The sequence below is a fragment of the Callorhinchus milii genome, unplaced genomic scaffold, assembly GCF_018977255.1.
Source record: "Callorhinchus milii isolate IMCB2004 unplaced genomic scaffold, IMCB_Cmil_1.0 Scaffold4, whole genome shotgun sequence".
NCBI classification, from domain to species: Eukaryota; Metazoa; Chordata; class Chondrichthyes; order Chimaeriformes; family Callorhinchidae; genus Callorhinchus; species Callorhinchus milii.
Window position 1 is genome coordinate 78,113,354 of NW_024704745.1, and position 21,823 is coordinate 78,135,176.

The following is a 21,823-nucleotide window of genomic DNA, read 5'->3' on the forward strand; positions in this document are numbered from 1 at the left end:
TACCAAACTCAATTTATCACAAACTATTAAGATTAGCTGCACATCTAGCTGCATATCATCAATGAGTTCCATAAGTGAATTTGCTGCTGCGAATTAACATTAGTCTACTCAGTCCAGAGAGCTAATAATAATTCTTGCATTTGATATAGTGCCTCACCACATTGTTGAGACATCTCAAAATGCTTCACAGAATATATTTTAAAGTGGATTGACTGTGACTAAATGAACGAGGAAGAATCCTTTGTGAAAGTCACACTGATGTAACAGTCTCTGTCCACTAAATGCAGGGGATGAAATTGTGCAGACAAAAATGCGTCAATGTTAATTATCATTCAACATCAGACAAGCAGTTCTGGAGGTTATATAAAATACTATTCTGCCTAAAACAGTCACTACACTTGATAGTAATTGGCAATTTGAGATATTAAGGTGATTTGATGCTATAAAAAGGCAATTTCGTTCAGTTAAGTTTTATTAAACGCCTTACGTGATTCCAGGATGAATGCTGGGCACGAGCTCCATTTCTGACAGCAGTCCAGTCCAGTGTGACTGCTGAGGGAAATCAACAATAACATCCTTCCCATTTGCACTGAATGCTGAAAGAAAAAAAAAGCATAACTACACATTTTGACATATTGAGCTACAAATCAGTAATTCCCTATACATAGAATTTAATCTATACCCCCTGAATGAAACATATTCTTGAAAAACAGAGGATTGAGGAATTGCAAGAGCCCAATTTAATGACAAGCCCAGTGGATAACTTTATGATTCAAACCTAATGTTCAGTACAGATGGTTGTAGCACTTTTACTGTAGATTCCTATATTTGGTAGTTGGTATTGAGTCTTTGTTAGGATAAAATATATTGCAAAGGAGGAGGAAAAATGTTTAAAAAAATGTATTTTGTACAAAATACAGAGATATGACTAAATTTACCTTTCACAATTCCCACACTTCTGTGAGTAACCGAACCCCACTTATATTTTGGAGTAGTGACCAAAGACTTCACGCGGACTTTATCACCAATCTTTATGTGGGAAGGAGAATTCTGTGGAGGAAAACCTGATGCAAGAAATACAATGAAAATCAAACCACTGTTTCTTTGTATTCAAAGAGCTGAGAATGTCATAAAATCTGTAAAACTTTAACTGTGAATAGCATTTTAACACTCATACATATACAATTTACATTTGCCTCTCAAGTCAAGAGAGTATCTCAAAGACCTAGCACCTACCTATTTCTCTGACCTGCTCATACCCAACTCCACTGCCCACTCGTTTTGTTCAACCTATTGCCCAACCCTTCTGTGCCACCATCATGGACTGTGCCTTCAGCCACTAGGCCCATAATCCCTGGAACTTTCTGCCAAAAATAGTTGGCATAGAATTTTTACTTAAGACTCCTGCTAAAGAATCTTACGTTAGGATATATTCACCTCCCTCTGTGTTATCCTTGAACTCACTGAAGCAGCGCCTTGGGACTTCCTCCCAACATGAAAGGCGCTATACAAATGTAATTTGTTATTGTTGTGCAATCTTGACACCTGGTTCAATCCTACATTGCCCACCTCCTAGCCTATCTTATTCCAAATGCAGCCAAAACTGATCCATGCCTTGGAAACCACATGAAGAGACTTGCAAGGAGAGTGTTTTGAAGTTGATCCATTTGGAACCTGGTGATGGTTTGGATGATGGAGTTTGGTGTGGGTGAGGATATATGTGTAGGAATTTTATATTAGTTGGACGTTATGAATGGTAGAGACTAATGAGGAGAGTGTAAGAACAAAAATAAGTCAGACATATTCAAGAAAGGAGAAAAATATTGCCAGAAAAACAGTAGTTAGAAAACTGTTTACCTAATAGCTCAACATGGATGTATCGAACCCAGTAAGTACCACCTTTCTGTTGCCAGTCACACTGTACATTCAGATCATGCAGTCCATCACGATCCAGTTTGATGACTTTTCCCACATCTCCCTCACAAACCTCTTCATAGGTTCTACAGCAGCGGACCATCATTCCCACCTGAAAATGATTAAAAACCAGAGTTTATTCCACCCACAAAATACAGACAATTCACTTTACAGTATATCCTGTGAAACATTTTGAGAGATCCCAACGACAGGATGAGGCTCTGTATCAAATCATTATTATTAGGATTATCATTATTAATTATAATACATTACACTGTATATTGCCATTAAGAATATTTTTTTTTAAAAATCCTAGCAATGAAATAGATGTCCTGCTTCTTACTTATCTCACCTGAACATTCTCCCTTACGTACACAGCATAATCATCGTTGCTCAGGAAATCTCCTCGCTTCTTATATGTTTGGCTCTCGGTCACCACAGCACCCCAAGGCTACAAACAGAGACAGCGTGTTATTCTCATGATGAACATGAGCTATTCAAATAAAATCAATATTATTATTACTAAAATGATTCAGTAGATCTTAAGTCAAACGTACATTGGCTGGAGTTTGTTGAGAACCAATCACAGCGTAAGCTGCCTCGGCCTCATCTGCTTCTTCCAGAATTTCTTCATCCGAGTATTCCGACAAAGTGCTCTCTGCATCCGAGAGATCTGCAATCTGCACATCCGGATGATCCAGCAACCAACCAACCAAAGCTTCCACACCTTTAAGTTGAAAAGATCGAAAAAGATTAAGTTACCAGTGCTGTACCTGCATTTAAGGCTATGTGTATGGAAGAGAGGGAGCTTTGAATCATAGAATATTACAGCAACGAAACAGGCCATTTAGTTCATCATCGGTGTTCTTCCCCACACAAGGAATAATCTAATCTCTCCCACCTGCTTGCTGCCAGGCTCTTTTATACTCCTCTTTTTCAAGAACACTCAATTTCAAAGAATTTATGGACTCAATGCTTTGCGTCAGAGAAATCCATATTCAAACCTATGTTAAAAGATTTTTCCTAACCGTTCCTTTAATTCCTTGAGTGATCTTACATTTTTACTTAAGAAATCACCGTTCAATATATTAAGTCTCTCACAAACGGCTTTTATCAATCTTTCTCCCTCTCCCCCTCCCCCAAACACTCACACGTAACAAAAGCCACCAATTCTTCCGAAAACAAGAGAGTATTCTAGAAGTAACTATTAAGCAGCATGTCAAATGCTCAGTTGGTATGGAAGAAACATTTTTTTGCCAGACAAACTAAGATACGCACACACTGAGGCTACAGAGACTGAAGTCTTAAAAGACTTCCAAGCTTACCCCTTAAACATTTAAATAAATAAGTAAGCCATCAATTCTAATGTATTGCACACATAGTGAGTGGAAGACCAGTGCAAGTTTCTTAAACATTATTTACAGCATTTTTAAAAAAATGCAATGCATTGTGTTGGTGCGATGGTATATATTCATTGGTACATTAGCTAATAGATTTTAAAGCATTACATAGCATATTAATTACTCCACTACATTATACTAACTATGCAAGCAAACATAAGTCCAGGGGGGCATCATGTGTTATCACCAAACCACAAACAAACTCTTTGTTTGAAGTTTGAAATGGGAATCCCCATTATTATTATTAATATCTGTTCACTAGTTTTACAGATCATCAGGTGCGACACTCTGGAACGTAAGCTGATGTAAAGGTATTTTGCAGTGTTTGAATGCAGCTTTAGCTATTTGTACCTGGCAATCCTGAAGCACTCCCAGAGCTTCCTGTAAGAGATTTTAGTGCAAACTCAATATTTTTCCGTCCAAATCCCATTTCCATCAGCTGAGCCACGATGGGTAAAGGTGGTGGGGGAGAAGGCCTGCGCCGCTTGTGTTTGACTGATCGGATGTGTTGCACTGCAATGGGTGTAGTAGCCTCACTTGAACTGCTATCATCAAAGACTGGTGTAGATGGATGAGTAGACTCCACTGCCAAGTACTGGCAAACTGCAAGGGCTGCAGCCTGACAAAACAAAATATCAAAGAGACTACAATCCATAATAATAATAATCCTTGCATTTGATATAGCGTTTTTCACGTCTTCTAGACGTCCCAAAGTGCTTCACAGAATATACTTAAAGTGAATTGACTGTATATTTGTGGGCAAACGCGGCAGCTAATTGCGCACAGCAATGTCCCACAGACAGTCGTGGATTGAAAATGACCGATTTATTATTGGTTTTTTTTTTGGAGGGATTATTATTAGGCTCTGTGTGGAGTAAGGAAACTTGCCCAAGGTTTCGCCCTCTGCCTGGAATTGAACTCAGGTCTCTCACTTGCAAAGCGAGTGCTCTAACCACTGAGCTACAGGACTCCACATAGCACAGAAATGATCTACAAATAAAAGTATATATGGACAAATTTACACAATTCAAGCTGTACATTAATTAAAAAAGTACAATCAAATAAACTGAAGAGAAAAAACTGGTTTCATCAATAGTTAAAGGAATGGATCCAATCATTTTGTGGAACAGGATTTGGAGAGCAATAATGCATAGGTGTTAATAATACTTGCATTTGATATAGCGCTTTTCACGTCTTCTAAGACGTCTCAAAGCGCTTCACAGAATATACTGTAAAGTTAGTTGACTATATATTTGTGGGCTGGAGAGGTAGCGGCCATTTCAAGGAAATCCTCATTTTTGTGAAACAAAGGGACTGAGGGAATTGAGAAACAGCATTCCTAAATATTGCAGAAAAATTGCAGCTGCTATTGTTTGATGGGACAATAGCCTTAACCAGCTAGGCTGATGACCGTCATTTATCCAACTAAAGATCACATATTCAGGTGTCATTTACATCAAAGTCATTTACCAGAAAAATAACTAGTTTTTAAGAGGATAAGATTGAAAATGTAGTCTACACAACTTGTAATGCGCAATTGATTATGGTGTAGTCCATGCTAATTCACCATGAAAATTCCAGCAATTGCTCTTGAAAATCCAGGGTAAATTCAATTAAAACCTTGTGATGTTGAAGTGATTAATTCTAGAGATTGGCTGGTCAGACTCCTTGAGCAAGTGGTTTCAACACAACAGCTGCACCTCAAAGTGGAACCAAGCTGGAAAGTGTGCATATGAAATTAGGAGTGGGCTCAGCTGTGATTGAACAACCTGTCAGCATCAGTCGAGATACACAGGCGAATAATAGCCATTGGGGGAGACATAGCAGAGAACAGATGGCACCTGTCCAATAAGCTGCAAATTTGAAGGGTTCATTTTTGACATTATTAGTCTGTCATGCCACATAAATCCTGTTATATGAAGAATGACATTCTTTCATCTCATCCAACTTTTCTTATAATCTTATTTAATAATAATGACAATCTGCTAGCAACAACAATTACGAGCAAATTCCTAAATCAAACATGAACTTATAAGAGTCAACAAGAACTTCTGTGAAACAAACCTCGAGCTCCTGTCTATCAAATACAGCTTTCACTGGCGATGGTTGTGTGGCTGCTGACAGCAGCTGCTGTAACAGGATCAAAGGAGGCTGAGGTCCTTCAGGTGAAAAGTCAGCAACATCTGGAGAGGAAATAGCTCCATCCTCTGAAAGGAAAACATACAAATGATAGGAACGCAAAGGTAGAAATAAAAATAGTGGTTCAGAAAGACTACTTTAAACTCTTTTTTTTGGCAGGGTTGCTAAAGCTTAATCATCAGGTTATAATCCTTGGGGGAACACAACACAAGTAGATAAGGACAGAAAAGCGACAATGGGGCCCTGGGCTTTATACCAGGGGGATACAGTATAAAAGTGGGAACTTGCAAAACCATGGTTAACCACATTGAGCATTGTATCCAATTCCAATCGCCTCACTACAAGGATATAGGATCAATAGAGTCTGTAACCAGGGGACACAAGTATAAGACGAGTATAAAATACCTCGATCAGGTACCCTCTTATTTGTCTCAACTCTAAAGAGAAAAGTTGCAACCTGTCCAATCTTTTTTTGATCGCTGTATCCACGCATTCCTGGTAACATGCTGGATAGGAACTTGAAAAGGAAAAAATTGTAGGACTATGGGATAGGAACGAAGGAGTGGGACTAGTTGGTAACTCTTTCAAAGAGTCGGCACAGGCACAATGGGCCAAATGGCCTCCTCCTGTGCTGTAAGATTCTACAATTATGATTACTGAATATTATGATCCTTATAAATAAACATTATACTGTTGAATGCTACAATAGCTTTCCTGTAATATGCCGACTGTATTTAGTAATCCAAATGCGAACTAACATGAAACAGGAGACACTAAAACCCATTGTTCACTTATACACTATATATGCAATCAGAAAGGAAAGTTAAATTTAAGAGTGCAATCTCGTACCACTGGAAAGTGTTCCTGTTTCAAGTACAGATGGCTGAGACAGAATCTGCCTCAATTTATCCTGGTGCAACAGCAAGGCTCTTGCAGCCTTCAGTATGTACAGCTTCAGCTGCTGACACCTCAGCAAATGCAAATCCACTTGATCTGAAGGAAAACAAAAAGGGACATTAGTCATAGAAAATACTAAACAATTCTGATTGTATAGCGCCTTTCACGTCGGGAGGACGTCCCAAGACCCTGGACAGTCGAGCATATGCAACCGAGCTGGTGGTTGCGATCAGAATGGGTGGCGGGCAGGGGTAGGAAGGTAACCGGATGCTCAGTCGAAGAGTACGGTCACGGGACAGGCTTTGAAGGAGGCAAGGGAGGAAATGAGGCAAAGAGACTGGGATGGAGTTCCAAAGGGTGGGGGTAGAAAGGCTGAAGGCCTGACCGCTGATGCTGGGGCGGGGACATCGGGGGGGCATGAAGCAAGCCAGAGTCTGCAGCAAATGCATTAGCAAAAAAAAATTGCTATTTGACATAACATTTTTATAATCTGATTACCTGTGAGGCTCTGACTAGATTTTTTTACCCGGTGCTTTTCAAGTTTGCTTCCTGCCAGATTCACCAACTGAGCCCACACACACAACATTGGGTCAGTGAAAGGTAAGTTGTTAACACTGAAGGCCATGATTGGGAGCTGAAACAAGAGACAAAAACTCAATATCAAAGAAGAAATATTTGATCTAATGGTACAATGGTCCACGGAAGGGAGTAATACAATAGTGATGCATCACCTACCGGTTTTAATTGACTCAAAGGGCAAACTCTGTACGTTCTCACATCATGGAACTGGACTGTAATTTTTCCTTTGGGGGTAATTCGAGAGACTGTTCCCTCTCCGAGCTCTTCGTGTATTACTTGCCCGCCCAATCTCAGACGTCCATCTATTCCACCGATTACAGCAAGCACTGCCATCAATCCACCAATCTCAGGGTTGTCTGAATCAGGGAAATAATCTTCCAAAACTGTCTGCAGACACAAAAGACATCAAATAGTTTATTGCCTGATTTTAAAATATACAGATTAAAAGCCCTTATAAACATTTTCCACTTTAGGTGACAAATTAGCTCTTGGGTCAAAATGGAAAGAGTTTTTATTGAATCCTCCACCTTCTAGAGGGGGATGGGTGGGAAGAGGAGAAAGATTACAAGTGACACAGGCACTATTTGGAGGAAGTGCACGTCACAAGTACTAGGAGCTAGAATGGCAAGAAGCTTGCCCAACAAGAGAAACCGTGACCCAGGTTGACTACAAGTCACAGTGAGGTAAAATAACATGAAAAGGGGCGGGTGGATATTTGGATATTTTCTTATCCTATGCTTGATTCAGAGGAGTTTCAAGTTAGATAATGTTAACAGTATATAGAAGCTCATCATCTTTTGTTATAACAAAAATCTGGTATGGTTTCACCCACAAAATACAGCCATTAAACTTTACAGTATATTCTGTGAAACGCTTTAAGACATCTCAACAAAGTGATAAGACGCTGTATCAAATGCAAGGATTATTATTAGTTTATGGACGATATTTAGGTGTTAAATATAAACATACTGCTTCTGCTGGTTTTTCTGCCATGATTTCACCAATGCAATTAAGCTGAGAGTTGATGTATTCATTGATGAGCCCGTTCCACTGGTTCAGAGAGTGAAGAGCTCTCAAAAGTGCAACTATCTCCTCGGCCAGTGTGCTGCTGTGAGTGGCTGTCAGAGATGCTTGAGGTCTACTCTTCCTTCTTCTCAACATTCCTTCTGCAAAAATAGACACTCGTGGAGTTACTTAGATTTACTTTTTTTCATTTCAAATAAAAATGACTATTCTATATGTTGACAAAGAGATCACATTAAAGGACACATACCTCTCAGGAGTGGCAGATCAGAAGAGCAAGTGCTTAGGAGGCTGCCTAAAAAGATAAAGAGCTTTTCAACCAGGCATTTCATATCCCTTGATCGTTCATTTCTGTCCCAAGAAGGAAGGACTGCTTGTAGCAAACGGAGAGCTAGGATCTAATAGAAACAAAGGAACTAAGCATCAGACGAGAACTTCCAGCAGAATCTATATTTTAGAAAATTATGTTTCTAGTCGTGATGACTAGCAAAGGAGTAAAGGCGGAGGGAGGTTAGTGTTTACAGGATACATTAACTTATTTACTTATATAAGTAAATCTTTGAAGGTGGCAGGACAGGTAGATAAAGCTGGTAAAAAAAGCATACGGGATACTAAGCTTTATACAAAGGGGCATAGAATACAAGAGTCAGGAAATTATGATGAACCTTTATATAAAACACTGGTTAGGCCTCAGATAGATTATTGTGTTCAGTTCTGGGCACCATACTTGTTAGAAAGAATGTCAAGGCATTGGAGTGGGTGCAAAGGAGATTGACCAGGATGGTACCAGGAATGAGGGACTTCAGTTATCAGGAGAGGCTAGAGAAGCGAGGATTATTCTCCTTGGAGCAGAGAAGGTTAGGAGATTTAATAGAAAATTTTAAAATTATGAGGGGATTCAATAGGATGAACAAGGAGAAACTATTGCCACTGGCGGGTGGGTCGGTAACCCGAGGACACCGATTTAAAATAGTTGTTAAAAGAAACAGAGGGAAGGTGAGGAGAAATGTTTTCAAACAGCGAGTTGTTCGGATCTGGAATGCATTACCCGAAAGGGTGGTGGAAGCCAATTCGACAACAACTTTTAAGAGAGAAGTAGATAATTATTTGGGGAGGACAAGTTTGCAGAGCTATGAGGGGAGCGCGGGTGAGTGGGATTGATTTGGATAGCTCTTTTCAAAGATTTGCCCAACAAGAGAAAATGTTGGACACGATGGGCCGAACGGCCTCCTTCTGTGCTGTATAATTCTATGATTAGAAGGAGCTGCATCCAATCTCTGGCTTTATGTAACCCAAGATACTAAAACTTGAAATTGTTCCATTTGCCAACACCACTATCTCTCTCTTAGATTAGCACAATTACTGATCAAATAATGACACAATCTAGGACTGTTTATAACCCACTTCCTATGCAGGAAAAAGTCTAACCTGTCGCTGTAGAGACACAGCAGTGAATGATTGCTGTCCTTCCACAATCTTTGTTAGCAAGCTGATCCACTGTGCCGAGCTCAGGGTACCACACATCTGTGGAGTAAGGGCTATACTTCGAATAAACCCTAATGTACACCAGCTCCGGTGCTGTTCTCTCGACACAATTTTATTCACCGAAGGAGCTGGAAAAGAGTACATGCATTGAAATTCTAGTAACATTTCTCCCGACAACGTGGCAAGAGTTTTTAATCCTCTTCCAAAATGGATCAAACACAAGATATGTAATGTACACTCTCAATTTAATAGACATCGAGTTACATTGAGTGAAAAATAAATATTCCAGTCATTGGTTATGCATTTGTTTCTATGGAACTTCCAATGTCAAGGGCTGAAGTTACACTTGAAAAGCTCAGAATTTAGTCAAATCGGTTTCAAATCCTCCCATTTCATATTGACTGGGTAGTATTTGAATATAATTTTTAGATTAGATTACACGGCTCTCCATTAACAAAGCAAGCAGTTTGTGTACATTTTTGATATCACTCTCATGGCATAATTAAGGTTGTGGTCTTCTTAAATTCACTTACAACTCTATGCATTTTACTATAAAGTGCGGTTTACCTAAATCCCACAAAGATAAATAGTAAGATAGTGTGTTATATTCATTGGTAGAATGAAGATTTTAATTGAAAGATTAAAATTGTACCTATATGGGCAAATATTGGCGTTTTAATAAAATACATTGCTCCTTTTATTGTTATCTTAATTGGCAAAACTGAGATTAATTGGATGCCAGGCAAAGTGCAAGAGTAACCCATACAGAATTATAAAGAATATTACAGAACGAGGGCAAGCCATCTGTAAGCTACAGCTCTATCCATACCACCACTTACATACATAGACTGCACAGCATAGAAATAGGTCATTACCTCACCAGTTTATGCCAGTATTTATCCTCCACACAAGTCTCCACTCACTCCTTACTACCTCCCAAATCCTTCTATTTCTTTCACCCTCATGTGTATATCTACATTCCTCTTGAACAATTCTAAACTATCTCAACCCACGCTTCAGTTCAATTCAGTTCAGTATTCTCACAACCTGTGTGAAGTTTCTCCCAAATTATCTTTTATATTCCCTTGTTATATCTTATACTTGTGTCCCATGGTTACAGATTCCATTGATGCTACATCCTTCTTGTAGTGGGGCAACCAAATTGGGCAAATTATTCTAAATGTGGTCTAACCAAGGTTTTTTCCAAGTTCAACATTAACTCCTCGTATACTCTATCCCTCTGGGTATAAAGCACAGAGCCTAATTGGCATCTTTTACGGCTTATCTCCTTGGGTTGTGTTCCCTCACTGGCTGTAAACTCATGATTAAGCTTTAGCAATGCTAAAATAAAAGTACCAGATTTGTCTGATGCTCCGCTCTCCACCAGCATCCGTAAAAGCCCACAGAGTGTTTTAATAGCCTCAGTCTGAACAACATCAGAATGGATCCCAGCAGAAAGAGACAATGTCTGCAGCAGGTTGACTGTACTCAATAACAGCATTGCAGTTGGGTGAGTGTTTCTCTCCAGGGGTTCGTTTTCTGTCCATAAAAAGGTTTGAAAGAGAGACTTGTCATTAGACAGTGTACTTTTCCTTTATTAAGCTTCTCTCCAAACTGAACAAGGCCCCAGGCCATTGTAAAACTGTACCTACGTGTAATAGTCACCACTTGTTAAAGGGACTAATTGTTAAATTAGTTTGAAGTGTGATGACTTACATTTAGGCAGATTTGCATTCAGTATATTGCCTTACTTCATCAAAGCATCTCAAGATGTTTTGATGTGAGGTGGCACTAACATAAATATCATCATAAAAACACAAATATATTTCAAATATGCAGAGTAACCATCAAACTGCAGGTATAGCCTTTCATTCTGAATAACACAGAACGCAGAAATTAAAAAGATTTTCATATATTTCTGACATATTTCTGAAATTCTTTTAAATATCACTAGTTTTACAGCACATTCAACTACATATCGGTCTCATCAGTAGCTGTTTTCTCCCATTGTAAAGTCAGTTGATTACCCACTGATTTTAGTTTCTATTCATGGATACAACAATATACATTTATATAGTGCCCTTCACGCGGGTTAGCGTCCCGGAGCTGACTCCAAGCCAGGGAGGGGCCGGTGACCATAAGTATGATCAAAAAGGATAATTGAGTTCCCACTATACTAGAAGATCCGGGTACACTTAAATCCCAGCTGCTGGACGAATGGAGAGGGTCGGGGTGGGGGGCAGGAGAGGAGAAGAGGAGATCCAGCAAGCAGAAGACAGCAAATATGCTATTTTCTGCTTGCGAGATTCAAACTGAGTCAAGGTCGATATCCCTGGCCATGGTGAAGACCAGGAAGGAGGGTGAGCAGGGGTGCGCTGGGAGACTGGCCCGGCAGGAGTCTACACATGCAAACATTTTTTTAAGATTTCCGTTTTGTGCCCAGTCTGGTTAGGTACAGATCCCCAGAGACCGGTAAGCAAGTGGGTTTACTGTTCTCACAATAAATTCTATTGATAGAATTCTACCAACCTGCCTGTTCCCTCCGCTCAGTCGGCTCTGGGCTGCTCCACGTCCCCCAACCCACCATTGGCAGGAGAGCCTTCAGCCACTCTGCCTCCAACCAGTGGAATTCCATCCCCCAGTCACTCTGCCTCGGCCCCTCCTTAGCCTCCTTCAAGTCGCACCTCAAGACCCTCCTCTTCGACCATGCCATTGGCCACCCCCCTTTCCCTCCCCTCCCTCTCGCCCCGACCCCAGTTCGGGTCTGAAATGCTGTACACTGTCCAGCGCCTTGGGACGTCCTCCCGACATGAAAGCCGCTATACAAATGTAATCTTGTTGTTGAATTATTATTGAATTCAAATGCTATTCGGAAAAATTATTGACTGCATCTCCACACAATCAGACATCATTGAAGAGACCATAACTCTGCAACTGGAGTTTTATTTTCGATATTTAAATCTAAAGGTTTTGTTTTTACAAAAACATGAGCCATCACTAAAAATAGATGATCATCTACCAAAAAGTTTATCAGTAACCTGAATCATCCTCAGTGTCGGAGTCTTCTGTAGGTGGTTGTGCAGTTGGTGGTGCTTCAGCCAGTTTTAGATCATACTTTCCCTCTTTCCCCATCCTATAGGAGTTTGTACTTCCCGTATCCCATTGGACCCTGATCCAACCGTCATCCCCCAGTTCCCCAATAACACGGCCCAAACCTGGAGGTGGTCCATCCTAAAGAGGAATTTGCAAAAGAAATATCACTTTAAAAAATTCCAAACACAACAAACAGGATGATCCGTCATAACAACATTGTGAACTTATATAGCTCCCTCCATGTAGGGTAACATCTCATGAGCGCTGTACAAACAACAGACTAATTCTGTGTAAAGGAGGGGAGTGGGGGAAGAGAAAGCGGCCATACGCACGATTTCAAGAGGTCTAGAGGCAGGTCTTGAAAGACCGAGATGGAAAGAGAGGGGGAAAAAAGATATGTAAAGAGTAATATATGCACATACTGTTTATAATGTAATGATCATATCGTGGCTAGGCGTACATACTCAATGCATCAATATTTTCCTATTTTCATCTTTATTTTTGGAAAGTTGAAAATGATGCTTTTTTTAATCAAAAATTTTTGGAAGCAAAAAAATGTAATTATTTGTAAAATATGTAAATACATAATACAATACCTACAAAATACAGGGTCTCTACAATTCAGACTAAAATCCTGTGAGTTTTTTTGAGACATCACAACGACAAAATATATATTTTTATAGCGACATTTAAACGTGCCGTACGGATTGGACTGTTCAAGGGAGGTTTGTCAGTACTGGGTAATAGAACTCCTTTCCACGTCGACTTTCAATGCCAACGTCAAGCAGTCTGAGGTCAATAGCTTGGACAGAGTAGCCAAATACATTCTAACCTTCCTAAAGGACTTTTTCAGCAATCACATTGTGTTTCAGTTTTCCTCACATACCTATTTTTCTGGTATTTCCATAATTGTTAATTTCTCTACTTTCACCTTAGCCACCAACACATAACCCTTACAACCAAGAGAACAATTTTAATCCATCCAGGCAGGCTGCAGTCACACGTAGATCTGAGAGATGAAAGGACAGTTTGCCAATCAGTCTTTTTTGTAATGGAGACCAGAACATTGGAGTAATTTCAGAAACAACTTAATGCTAAAATTAATGGAGGTATTCTGGGAAGGCGAGATGAAACGGGTCAAAAAGGATTTCTTCATCGAAATCTCCCTTGTGTGAACCTTCCTACCATTTGCCAAATAAAGGGCAAAATTTGACAGAGGAGATTTCTAACAGTTTCAAAATGCATCAGTATTGAGTACTTCTCTACCTGATCACCCCACTTCCAGTCCACTCCCCTCATTACTCTCGTGCCAATTTTCATCATCGCTGCAAGTTCTGGGCCAGAGACGGGCAGTGGTGTTGGTGTTGATTCCTTTCTCGATTCTTCCAAAACGGTGGCTGGGACTCCGTGTGTAGAAGTACTAATATCATCCTCAGCATTATCAGCAGTGGGACCTAAGGAATCAATTATTCAACATTAGTTCACATCTTGACCTTCACGTCAACATGACGCGCAACATTCTAACATTTTTCATGAGGCACAAGCCAGGGAAGTTATTTTCCCAGTGTGTAAAGTGAGAAAACTTGGTGGCTGGGGTTCATACAAGGAAAATAATCCACACGTTGTGGCTACAGTTTTAGAATATCTTATTCAAACACCACTAACGTCTACATACCCTAAAGCATGCCGACACACTTCTGAATCTAGCTCGCTCTCTATACATAAATAAGTAGCCACCAAACTGGAGGGCGAAATTACACAAGACCTTGAGCCTTTGAGACTTCCATTTAAGGGTATCCTAATGATCTCTCCTAGCCCATGCTATACATGGGACATGATGTTTTGCATTCTCTCATTTTTTTCCACAACAGAAGAGCACCAGAAACACAAGGACAATTGATCAAACAAAACAAAAAGACACGGCTCCAAGTACTTTGGATCAAAGAGAACAAATGGAAAGATAAAGAGGTGTATTGCACGTTGAGTTTCCATTATTCAAAGATTAGTAAAGAAACTAAAGTATATAATTGATCATTCTTCCCCTTTCATTCAAATGTCACAAACAAATTATAAAAATCAATACAAAAGACAAAGTCAAGGTGGGGAGATTGAATCACAAGTCTAAGCAATGCCGAAACTCAATCCCTGGTTAAATGTTTAAGTCAGTTGCTCTGATCCTAGGAGAATAGCGAGGACACTAGAACTTGCTTCAGTGGCCTGACGAAGGAAAATTACAGGAACAAAGAGATGGAAAAGTCATCAAGAATTCCCACTAACGATTTTTCAGATGCACATGGGTATCAGATGAGCTGCTCTCGACTATCAAGGAGGCATTAAGATACTATAGGATTCTTGGCAGAGTTGTATAACAGAAAGTGTCAACCACTACCAAAGGTGGTGACCCAAAGGACTGGCTACAATAAACAATAATCGATTCATCCAACAGTCAAGCGGTTTGGGAAGACATGTCTCGCATGAAGGATCAAGCAGCAAGTAGTTTCTTCCAGAATCAAATTTTCACAGGAAATCATCTTTAAAAGTCTGGTATGGATTTCAAGAGATGTAGAAAAAAATACACAGGCCAATTCGGTGGTTAGTGAAGATCGGCAATAAAGTACACAGGACTTGAAACTGGTATTGACAGGTGCAAGCAGCAGTGAGGAATTTCCTGTTTCAACAAGGATGCCCATCATGCTTATCTCCGAACATTCAGCACCAAAATAAAAATATAGGACTTTGAAAATAGAACCTACAAAGAACTATTATGTTTCTAAACTAACAGAGCTGCTCGGGTGATGAAGGCTATGAGTTTAAAAGATTTTTTATTTCATCGGAATGCTGCTCTGATGATAGAAAGGTAGAAACTAAAACTGAGCAGGTAATCCAGAAAAAGGCGTGTTGAATAGCCAAGTCCAGAGAAGATTGCGTGGCTCACAACTGTGCTGCAAGGACAAAGTTTTTTTTTATTAAAAAGTGACGAGGCTCCAATGACAATTTCTTAAATAGTCCCTTGTTTGATAACACAAAAGTCTCAAAAGATTTTAAAATGTGAAGTGGCAAAAAATAAGGTTAAGGAAACAATTAACACATATAATGGATTACAGGTCAGTTGCAGAGCTCCTTTTATTATTATAGTCTGCTTCTGAAAACAAATAGTCTTAAGAAAGCCTGAACCCTTAAGCAAAACATAAATAATTAAGAAAACTAGGAGAAAAAAAGTGTTAGATAGGATATCTCTTTGGCATCAGGAGGAAAATAGCCTGACAAGAACTACTGTGCAAGGAAGTAACACGGGCTGCTTCAGACAGCAATTCCCCCTATCCATCGTGCATCTACATTCAGTTCCCCTCGATCAATATCTTCAAAGCAAGATGCCAAGTTTATTTTCTGTTTTAATAAGCATGAAGAGAATCAAAGACTGTTAAGCAGAAATCTTTATAACCAGCCTTGAAGCTGAGATGGCTTCCTGGCTCATTCAGCAAGCATCTGAGTTACAGTGACGAAAAACTTAATTCAACATGAATCTCAAATGATTTGTCCTGGAGGGGACTTTCTAGCAGTAGACCAAAGCTGCATTGTGCTAAAGGTGATAAAATGAGAAAAGCTACATCAGATTCTGAAGCAGAAACATTGAGAGGGACAACTTGACTTCATTCAGTGTCCTTTAGACTTCTCAAAATATGCACTGTGCTGTTGCTTCTAAATCACTCCTGGCTCTTGTCCCAACAGCAGTGACAAGGCTGTGCATACAATTATAAACTAATCGGCATTGAAACTAAATACAGAATCAAAATGCACCCGCTCGTCTCTTTAACCAATACTTTTCAAAAGACCTAGCTGCAATGGTGCACACTTACCGAATGCGCACAACACAGCCCCACATCTAAATCTGTTTCTTTCCACTTTTGATATGGACGGTCCTGTTCCTGAAATTACAAATCGCTATTTTGAATTATAATTTTATTATTGGGGTAAGTTTTGGACTCTAGAATTTATTATGCCGAGGAGTTTTACAGAAGGGAAAGGAGAGGATTTTGAAAGAAAAGTTACTAAATGCAACACGGTAATAATCTTTAACCACTCTAACAAAGTTTAAGCACACTAGAAAAGTTATTGATCCAGGGTAATGTGGGTGTATTAGCGGTTCTAATGGAAGCCAAAAGGTAAGAAAAGTTGGTCTAAAAATAATGAAACAACTATTATAACAATTAATTATAATAACTACGGGATGAGTCATATTCCAATCACTAAAAATAGCAATCTTTTCATTATTTGTTCATAATGAGGGGGTGGGGTGGTGAGGAGGAGGAGGAGATTGCTAATTTTAGTGGTCAATATGTGATAGGCCCCAGGGTCTATAGCTACTTGACAGGTGCAAATAAAATACAATGTTTTAAATGTGATCTTTGTAAAAGGAATCTCAATTCCAAGTGCAATAACGACTCCTGCTGTTAACTGATGTGCATCGCAGCTACCTACAGGAACTCCACTGATAGCATGATCTACATGTGGAGTATCATTTCAGCCACTTCCAATTAATTACTGGTAAGTCGCTATTTGTGACTCGTTATGAATATCACACTTTAGACCCCAACGGTCCATAGTCATTGAGGTCCTAGTTATTGTTACAGTTTAACAGCAGCCTGACTCCTTTTTTTTCCTTGAGATGTAACGTTATCTGTCAATTTCAGCATCACAGATTATAAAGAAGAGTTAGAGGAATCTTTAGGTGTTCTAATTCGCAGTTCAGTGACCAAATTTATCAGAAGAAAACTATATTCTGTAGGCTACGGCAATAAAAGAAGCTCAATAACCAGCCTGTAACCATAATTTTAACAAGGCAATTTAAACATGGGGAGGTGAACACATACAAATAAACTTATACACAATGCTTATTTTGCAATAGTCTCAAGCAACAAAACCAAAGCTTGGAATATCAAAGTTAGTTTTCTTACAAGTTTAGTCATTAAAGAGCATCTTCACAAGAAAATCTCAGAACACTTATTTGTATTGACATCTCCTAAACTAGATGTGAATAGGAAATACATTACAGATCAAATCTACATCCAATTACAATAATAAAGGAACTATATTATTGACTAACTACATTGCTACATAAATAGTTCTGGAGAGGGTAGTGAGCAAACGCATTTGTTATTCAGGATGACAAAATATTTGCTGCAGTGATTCCTATGAAGAAACATTTTACAGTTTTTCAAAAAAACAAGAACATTTTTCAGTAAACATAGAAACAGAAATTCTATCATTGTATTATACCAGGACAGATATCAATCCCATATCTCCCTTTTTAATATCCTTAAATGGACCTTGCATTTCTGCATTCTGGAGCAGTGTATTCTATGGCCTTTTTTTTGTTGGGGGGGGGGGTACCAGCAAGTTCTACAGGAGATCTCAGGAGCCCAGTGCCACACACTCCCAAAAGATTAAGTTACAATATAGATTTCATAAAAATGGATACAATTTTACCTTCATAAATATGATTGTACCATCATTCAGTAAATGAGGAAGGGAAGGGAAAACACACTTAAGAGACTAAATGAAATTTGCATCCAGAACAGCCAAATGATCTCTTGTTATGCTCTTACACTGTGCTGTATACCAGACCTCATTCTGGCCACACCATTAGTTTCTTGGCGAAGTAAGCCCTAAAAAGTATGGTCTTAAGCAAATGAATAGGAAAGAAAGAGGAGAGCAACGTAAAGCCACAATGGGAGAGTGTTGGCTATTGGTGGAAAGATGCCACCATGCATAGGTTAAGGGATCGAACAATCTTCCTAATCGTTCAACAACAACTTTGAAGATTTAGAAATTTAGAAATATAGTGCAGAAGGAGGCCATTTTGTTTCAAAACCTTGTGATAAGTTTCAAATAAGATTAACGTGCCGAACTTTTATGCAACATTACTAAATGAAAACGACAGAATTGCAAGAGCAGTTCAGATGAAGAATGCCCTTCAGGTCATTTGTGCAGCCTGACCAGAACACTTGATAGAACCTTAGAAATTTACAGCACAGAAACAGTTTAGCCCACTATGTCTCTTAAAAGCAATCCTTTCAGTGCCATTTATCTTCCCTTTCCCCAAACTTCTGTAATTTACTCCTTTTAGATGTTATCTAGTTCCATTTTGAAAGCTAGTATTGATAGCTTTTATGCGTAATATGTAACATGACCTCTGGGGATTTGAACTGTCTGCCTTGTTTATTGCCTCCTCACACTGGTTTGACGTGGTGAATGACGAGTCAATTAACACCCCTCACTGGAATCCATCCATACACAACACACGCAGTGGTGGGGTTGAACAAAGGTGTTGATGGAGTTGAACAAAGTGCTGACTGACTTGTAGATTAAACTACAAATAAACTTCAAGAAGAACTCCTCCTTGAACACGGGGAGAAATTTGAAATAATTTTGTGGATCAAAAGAGAATACGAGGAGGAGCTTTCTTTTTTGTGGGAGACATATCAGATGACAATGGATGGAAATAGTAATACGAAGAGCGCAACCCTGAGTAAAATGTCATAACACAACAAAGTAAGGGAAGATCATTTACTGTACAGGGCTCAAATTATAAAATAAATCTTCTCAGTTGTTTTTTTTCTTTGTGGGTACACCTCTGTGATTGGAAATAAGGAAAAGTTCACATTAAAACTTAGAAAACTAAAATACTGCAGTAATTACTTTAAGTAATTGGCCGATGCCTTTTTCCAGCTGTCCTGAGGAAATAAAAAAAAGTTCTACAGTAACTGCTGCCAAACTGTATAAGATCACATCAAACTGAAAAAACATTTACAAGTCAGTTCGCGTTTGACTATTACTGACAACACTCAGCACATTCTCCCCTCCTCCAAAAAGTAACTTGAAATAGGGGATGTTTTATTCAGGAACTATCCACTGACCTATCATTCGCAGGACTGTTTGGGTCAATGCCAGTAAGCCAGAGTTCAATAGAAGGCTGAGACTGTTGGCTCCATGCTGTAGTGTCAGCATGTTTATCATGATGAGTAAGAAGCGAGCTTGTGGAATGGTTCCAAGGCTGGGTCCTGAAGGATTCTCATTGGTAATGCTTTGCAGAGTGACTGGTTGTACACCTAAGGTTGGGAGAAAGAGAGGCAATTAATAAAGCTTTCTGTTGGCAATATTTTGCCAGTCATTCATCCCAATGTTATTTTGTAACATTGGTGACGCGTTTTGCCAACAAAATATACAGTCAATTCATTTTACAGTATATTCTGTGAAGCACTTTGAAACGGCACGAAGACGTGATAAGCACTTTATCAAATTCAAGGATTATTATTATTATATAAGTGTACAGGAAGAAGTAAAATAAACCCATTTGATATGCCTAAATAATGTCTGAAGTCTTTGAAAATTGAAAAAATAAACAAAATTGGGAGGTTTTTCCACATCACAATACTTATCAATGAGCTAGAAGTTTGAAAAAGACGTACACACTGAACATATCAAAATATTTCATTGCATGTAGTTCAATGGAACACTTGTTTCAAATACAATCCTTGCATTTGATATAGTGCCTTAATGCCTCTTTGAGATGTCTCAAAGCACTTCTCAGATTATACTGTTAAGTGGATTGACGTAAATTTTGTCGGCGAAACACAGCAGCAAATTGCGCGCAGTAGAAACCCAAAAACTTCATGGATTGAGTGACCAAATTATTTTATTTATTATTTTTGAAAAGATTATTACCCCTGGAAAAGCGATCCGCAAATTAACTAGCAACCAGGTTCCTACTTACTGCTAGATAAACAACGACATGTGGCGTAAGGAAACTTGCACAAAGTTTCGCCCTGCCGGGAATCGAACCCAGGTCTTTTCGCTTACAAGACGAGTGCTCTAACCACTGATCTACAGGACTGCACTAAAGTTCCACAGTGCTTAACTCAAGAGTTTATCTGGATTTTTTTTAATATATATTATATATATATATAATATTCACACACACGCACACTACATCCCTCATGGGACACCCAAAAAACTAGTATGTAGGACGTTTTGAGGAGACAAGAAAAAAAGCAAGAAACAAAAGTGGCAGAAACACGCAATTAATCTATTTACAAAATAGATGGTTTCCATGCATAGATTTTATCCTTGTAAGACAGGGATAATGCTCTCGGAAATACAGGAACAATCTGCAGAAACTCTTATTGTGATCTAAGAACAGTGCAAGTTTTACTTGCTTTTCTGCAAACAAATAGAATTGAGAGGACTATTACTGAACAGTTGCCTGTAACTTGGGACGTCCTCCCGACATGAAAGGCGTTCTATAAATGTAATGTTGTTGTTGTTGTAACAATTGCCTGAATGTTAAATTTAGGAGTCAACAAAAATATCAGTTCTATTTGTAACAAAATCTACCAATTAAGTGATAAAAATGTCATACATGTTACAGGTGTCGTGGTCTTCCTCTCTGTAAAACAAATAATAACAGGTCACCAATGAAACAAATTTGATTTTCTGCAAAAAAATCTTAAACGTACATTTATAATTGTAACAAGTGACAACAACTAGGATTATAGAACAACTTTGACATAAAATGTCTCAAACCGCTTTACAAATGTGATGCTGGGCTCCAGTCAGGAAAATAAGATTTTAAGACCATAAGACATAGGAGCAGGAGTAGGCCATTCAGCCCCTCGAGCCTGCCACACCATTTAATAAGATCATGGCTGATCTTATAACCTAACTCCATTTACCCACCCTATCCCCATATCCCTTAATCCCTCTATCCTTTAGAAATCTATCAGCCTCAGTCTTGAATATGTTCAAGGACTGAGCATCTACAGAGAATTCCACAAATTCACTACCCTCCTGGCTGTTTGCGGGACATTGTGTGTACAAATTGGCTGCTGCATGTACCTACAAATACAGTTACTACACCTAACAGTAATTACGATGAAACACTTTGACACATTTGACATCGTAAGGTGCAATATCAAATGCAAGGATTATTATTCCTATCTTGTACTATCTGCTATGTGAACTGAATATTATGATGAAATAAATCAGCGATTTTATAATGTAAAGATTAACTATAAAATAATTAACCAGTATTTTGATTTCAAAATTTACTTTTTTCTCTAACCAGAGATCACTCCTATAGGCCATCTGAAACATATTAATCTGTTATTCAAAGAATATAAAATACAAAATGAAAATAGCCAATTCACACAGTTTTATCCACAAAAGTTTTACATAAAGGATAATACAAGGAGTAGTAGTACACAGGCTGAACACAAAAACACTGGCTTCATTGT

The 21,823-nt window shown here is 38.8% G+C and overlaps 1 protein-coding gene across 6 annotated transcripts in view; it reads right to left on the bottom strand.

Annotated features, from left to right (window-relative positions):
* Positions 1–21,823, bottom strand: part of herc2 (HECT and RLD domain containing E3 ubiquitin protein ligase 2) — a 133,342-nt gene that overhangs the window by 41,157 nt on the left and 70,362 nt on the right. For 3 of the 6 annotated variants that reach the window (XM_042334462.1, XM_042334461.1, XM_042334460.1), the window contains exons 35-53: positions 20,950–20,976; positions 19,448–19,639; positions 16,388–16,456; positions 13,797–13,984; positions 12,476–12,668; positions 10,794–10,976; positions 9,381–9,565; positions 8,203–8,350; positions 7,899–8,095; positions 7,086–7,316; positions 6,849–6,984; positions 6,303–6,446; positions 5,379–5,521; positions 3,666–3,933; positions 2,472–2,641; positions 2,267–2,365; positions 1,858–2,026; positions 939–1,064; positions 488–596 (exon numbers count right to left, since the gene is read on the bottom strand). In XM_042334462.1, the coding sequence (XP_042190396.1) occupies positions 488–596; positions 939–1,064; positions 1,858–2,026; positions 2,267–2,365; positions 2,472–2,641; positions 3,666–3,933; positions 5,379–5,521; positions 6,303–6,446; positions 6,849–6,984; positions 7,086–7,316; positions 7,899–8,095; positions 8,203–8,350; positions 9,381–9,565; positions 10,794–10,976; positions 12,476–12,668; positions 13,797–13,984; positions 16,388–16,456; positions 19,448–19,639; positions 20,950–20,976 (2,977 nt within the window). The remainder of the gene's footprint in view (positions 1–487; positions 597–938; positions 1,065–1,857; positions 2,027–2,266; positions 2,366–2,471; positions 2,642–3,665; positions 3,934–5,378; positions 5,522–6,302; positions 6,447–6,848; positions 6,985–7,085; positions 7,317–7,898; positions 8,096–8,202; positions 8,351–9,380; positions 9,566–10,793; positions 10,977–12,475; positions 12,669–13,796; positions 13,985–16,387; positions 16,457–19,447; positions 19,640–20,949; positions 20,977–21,823) is intronic. The other 3 variants (XM_042334465.1, XM_042334464.1, XM_042334463.1) reach the window with 1 other exon arrangement.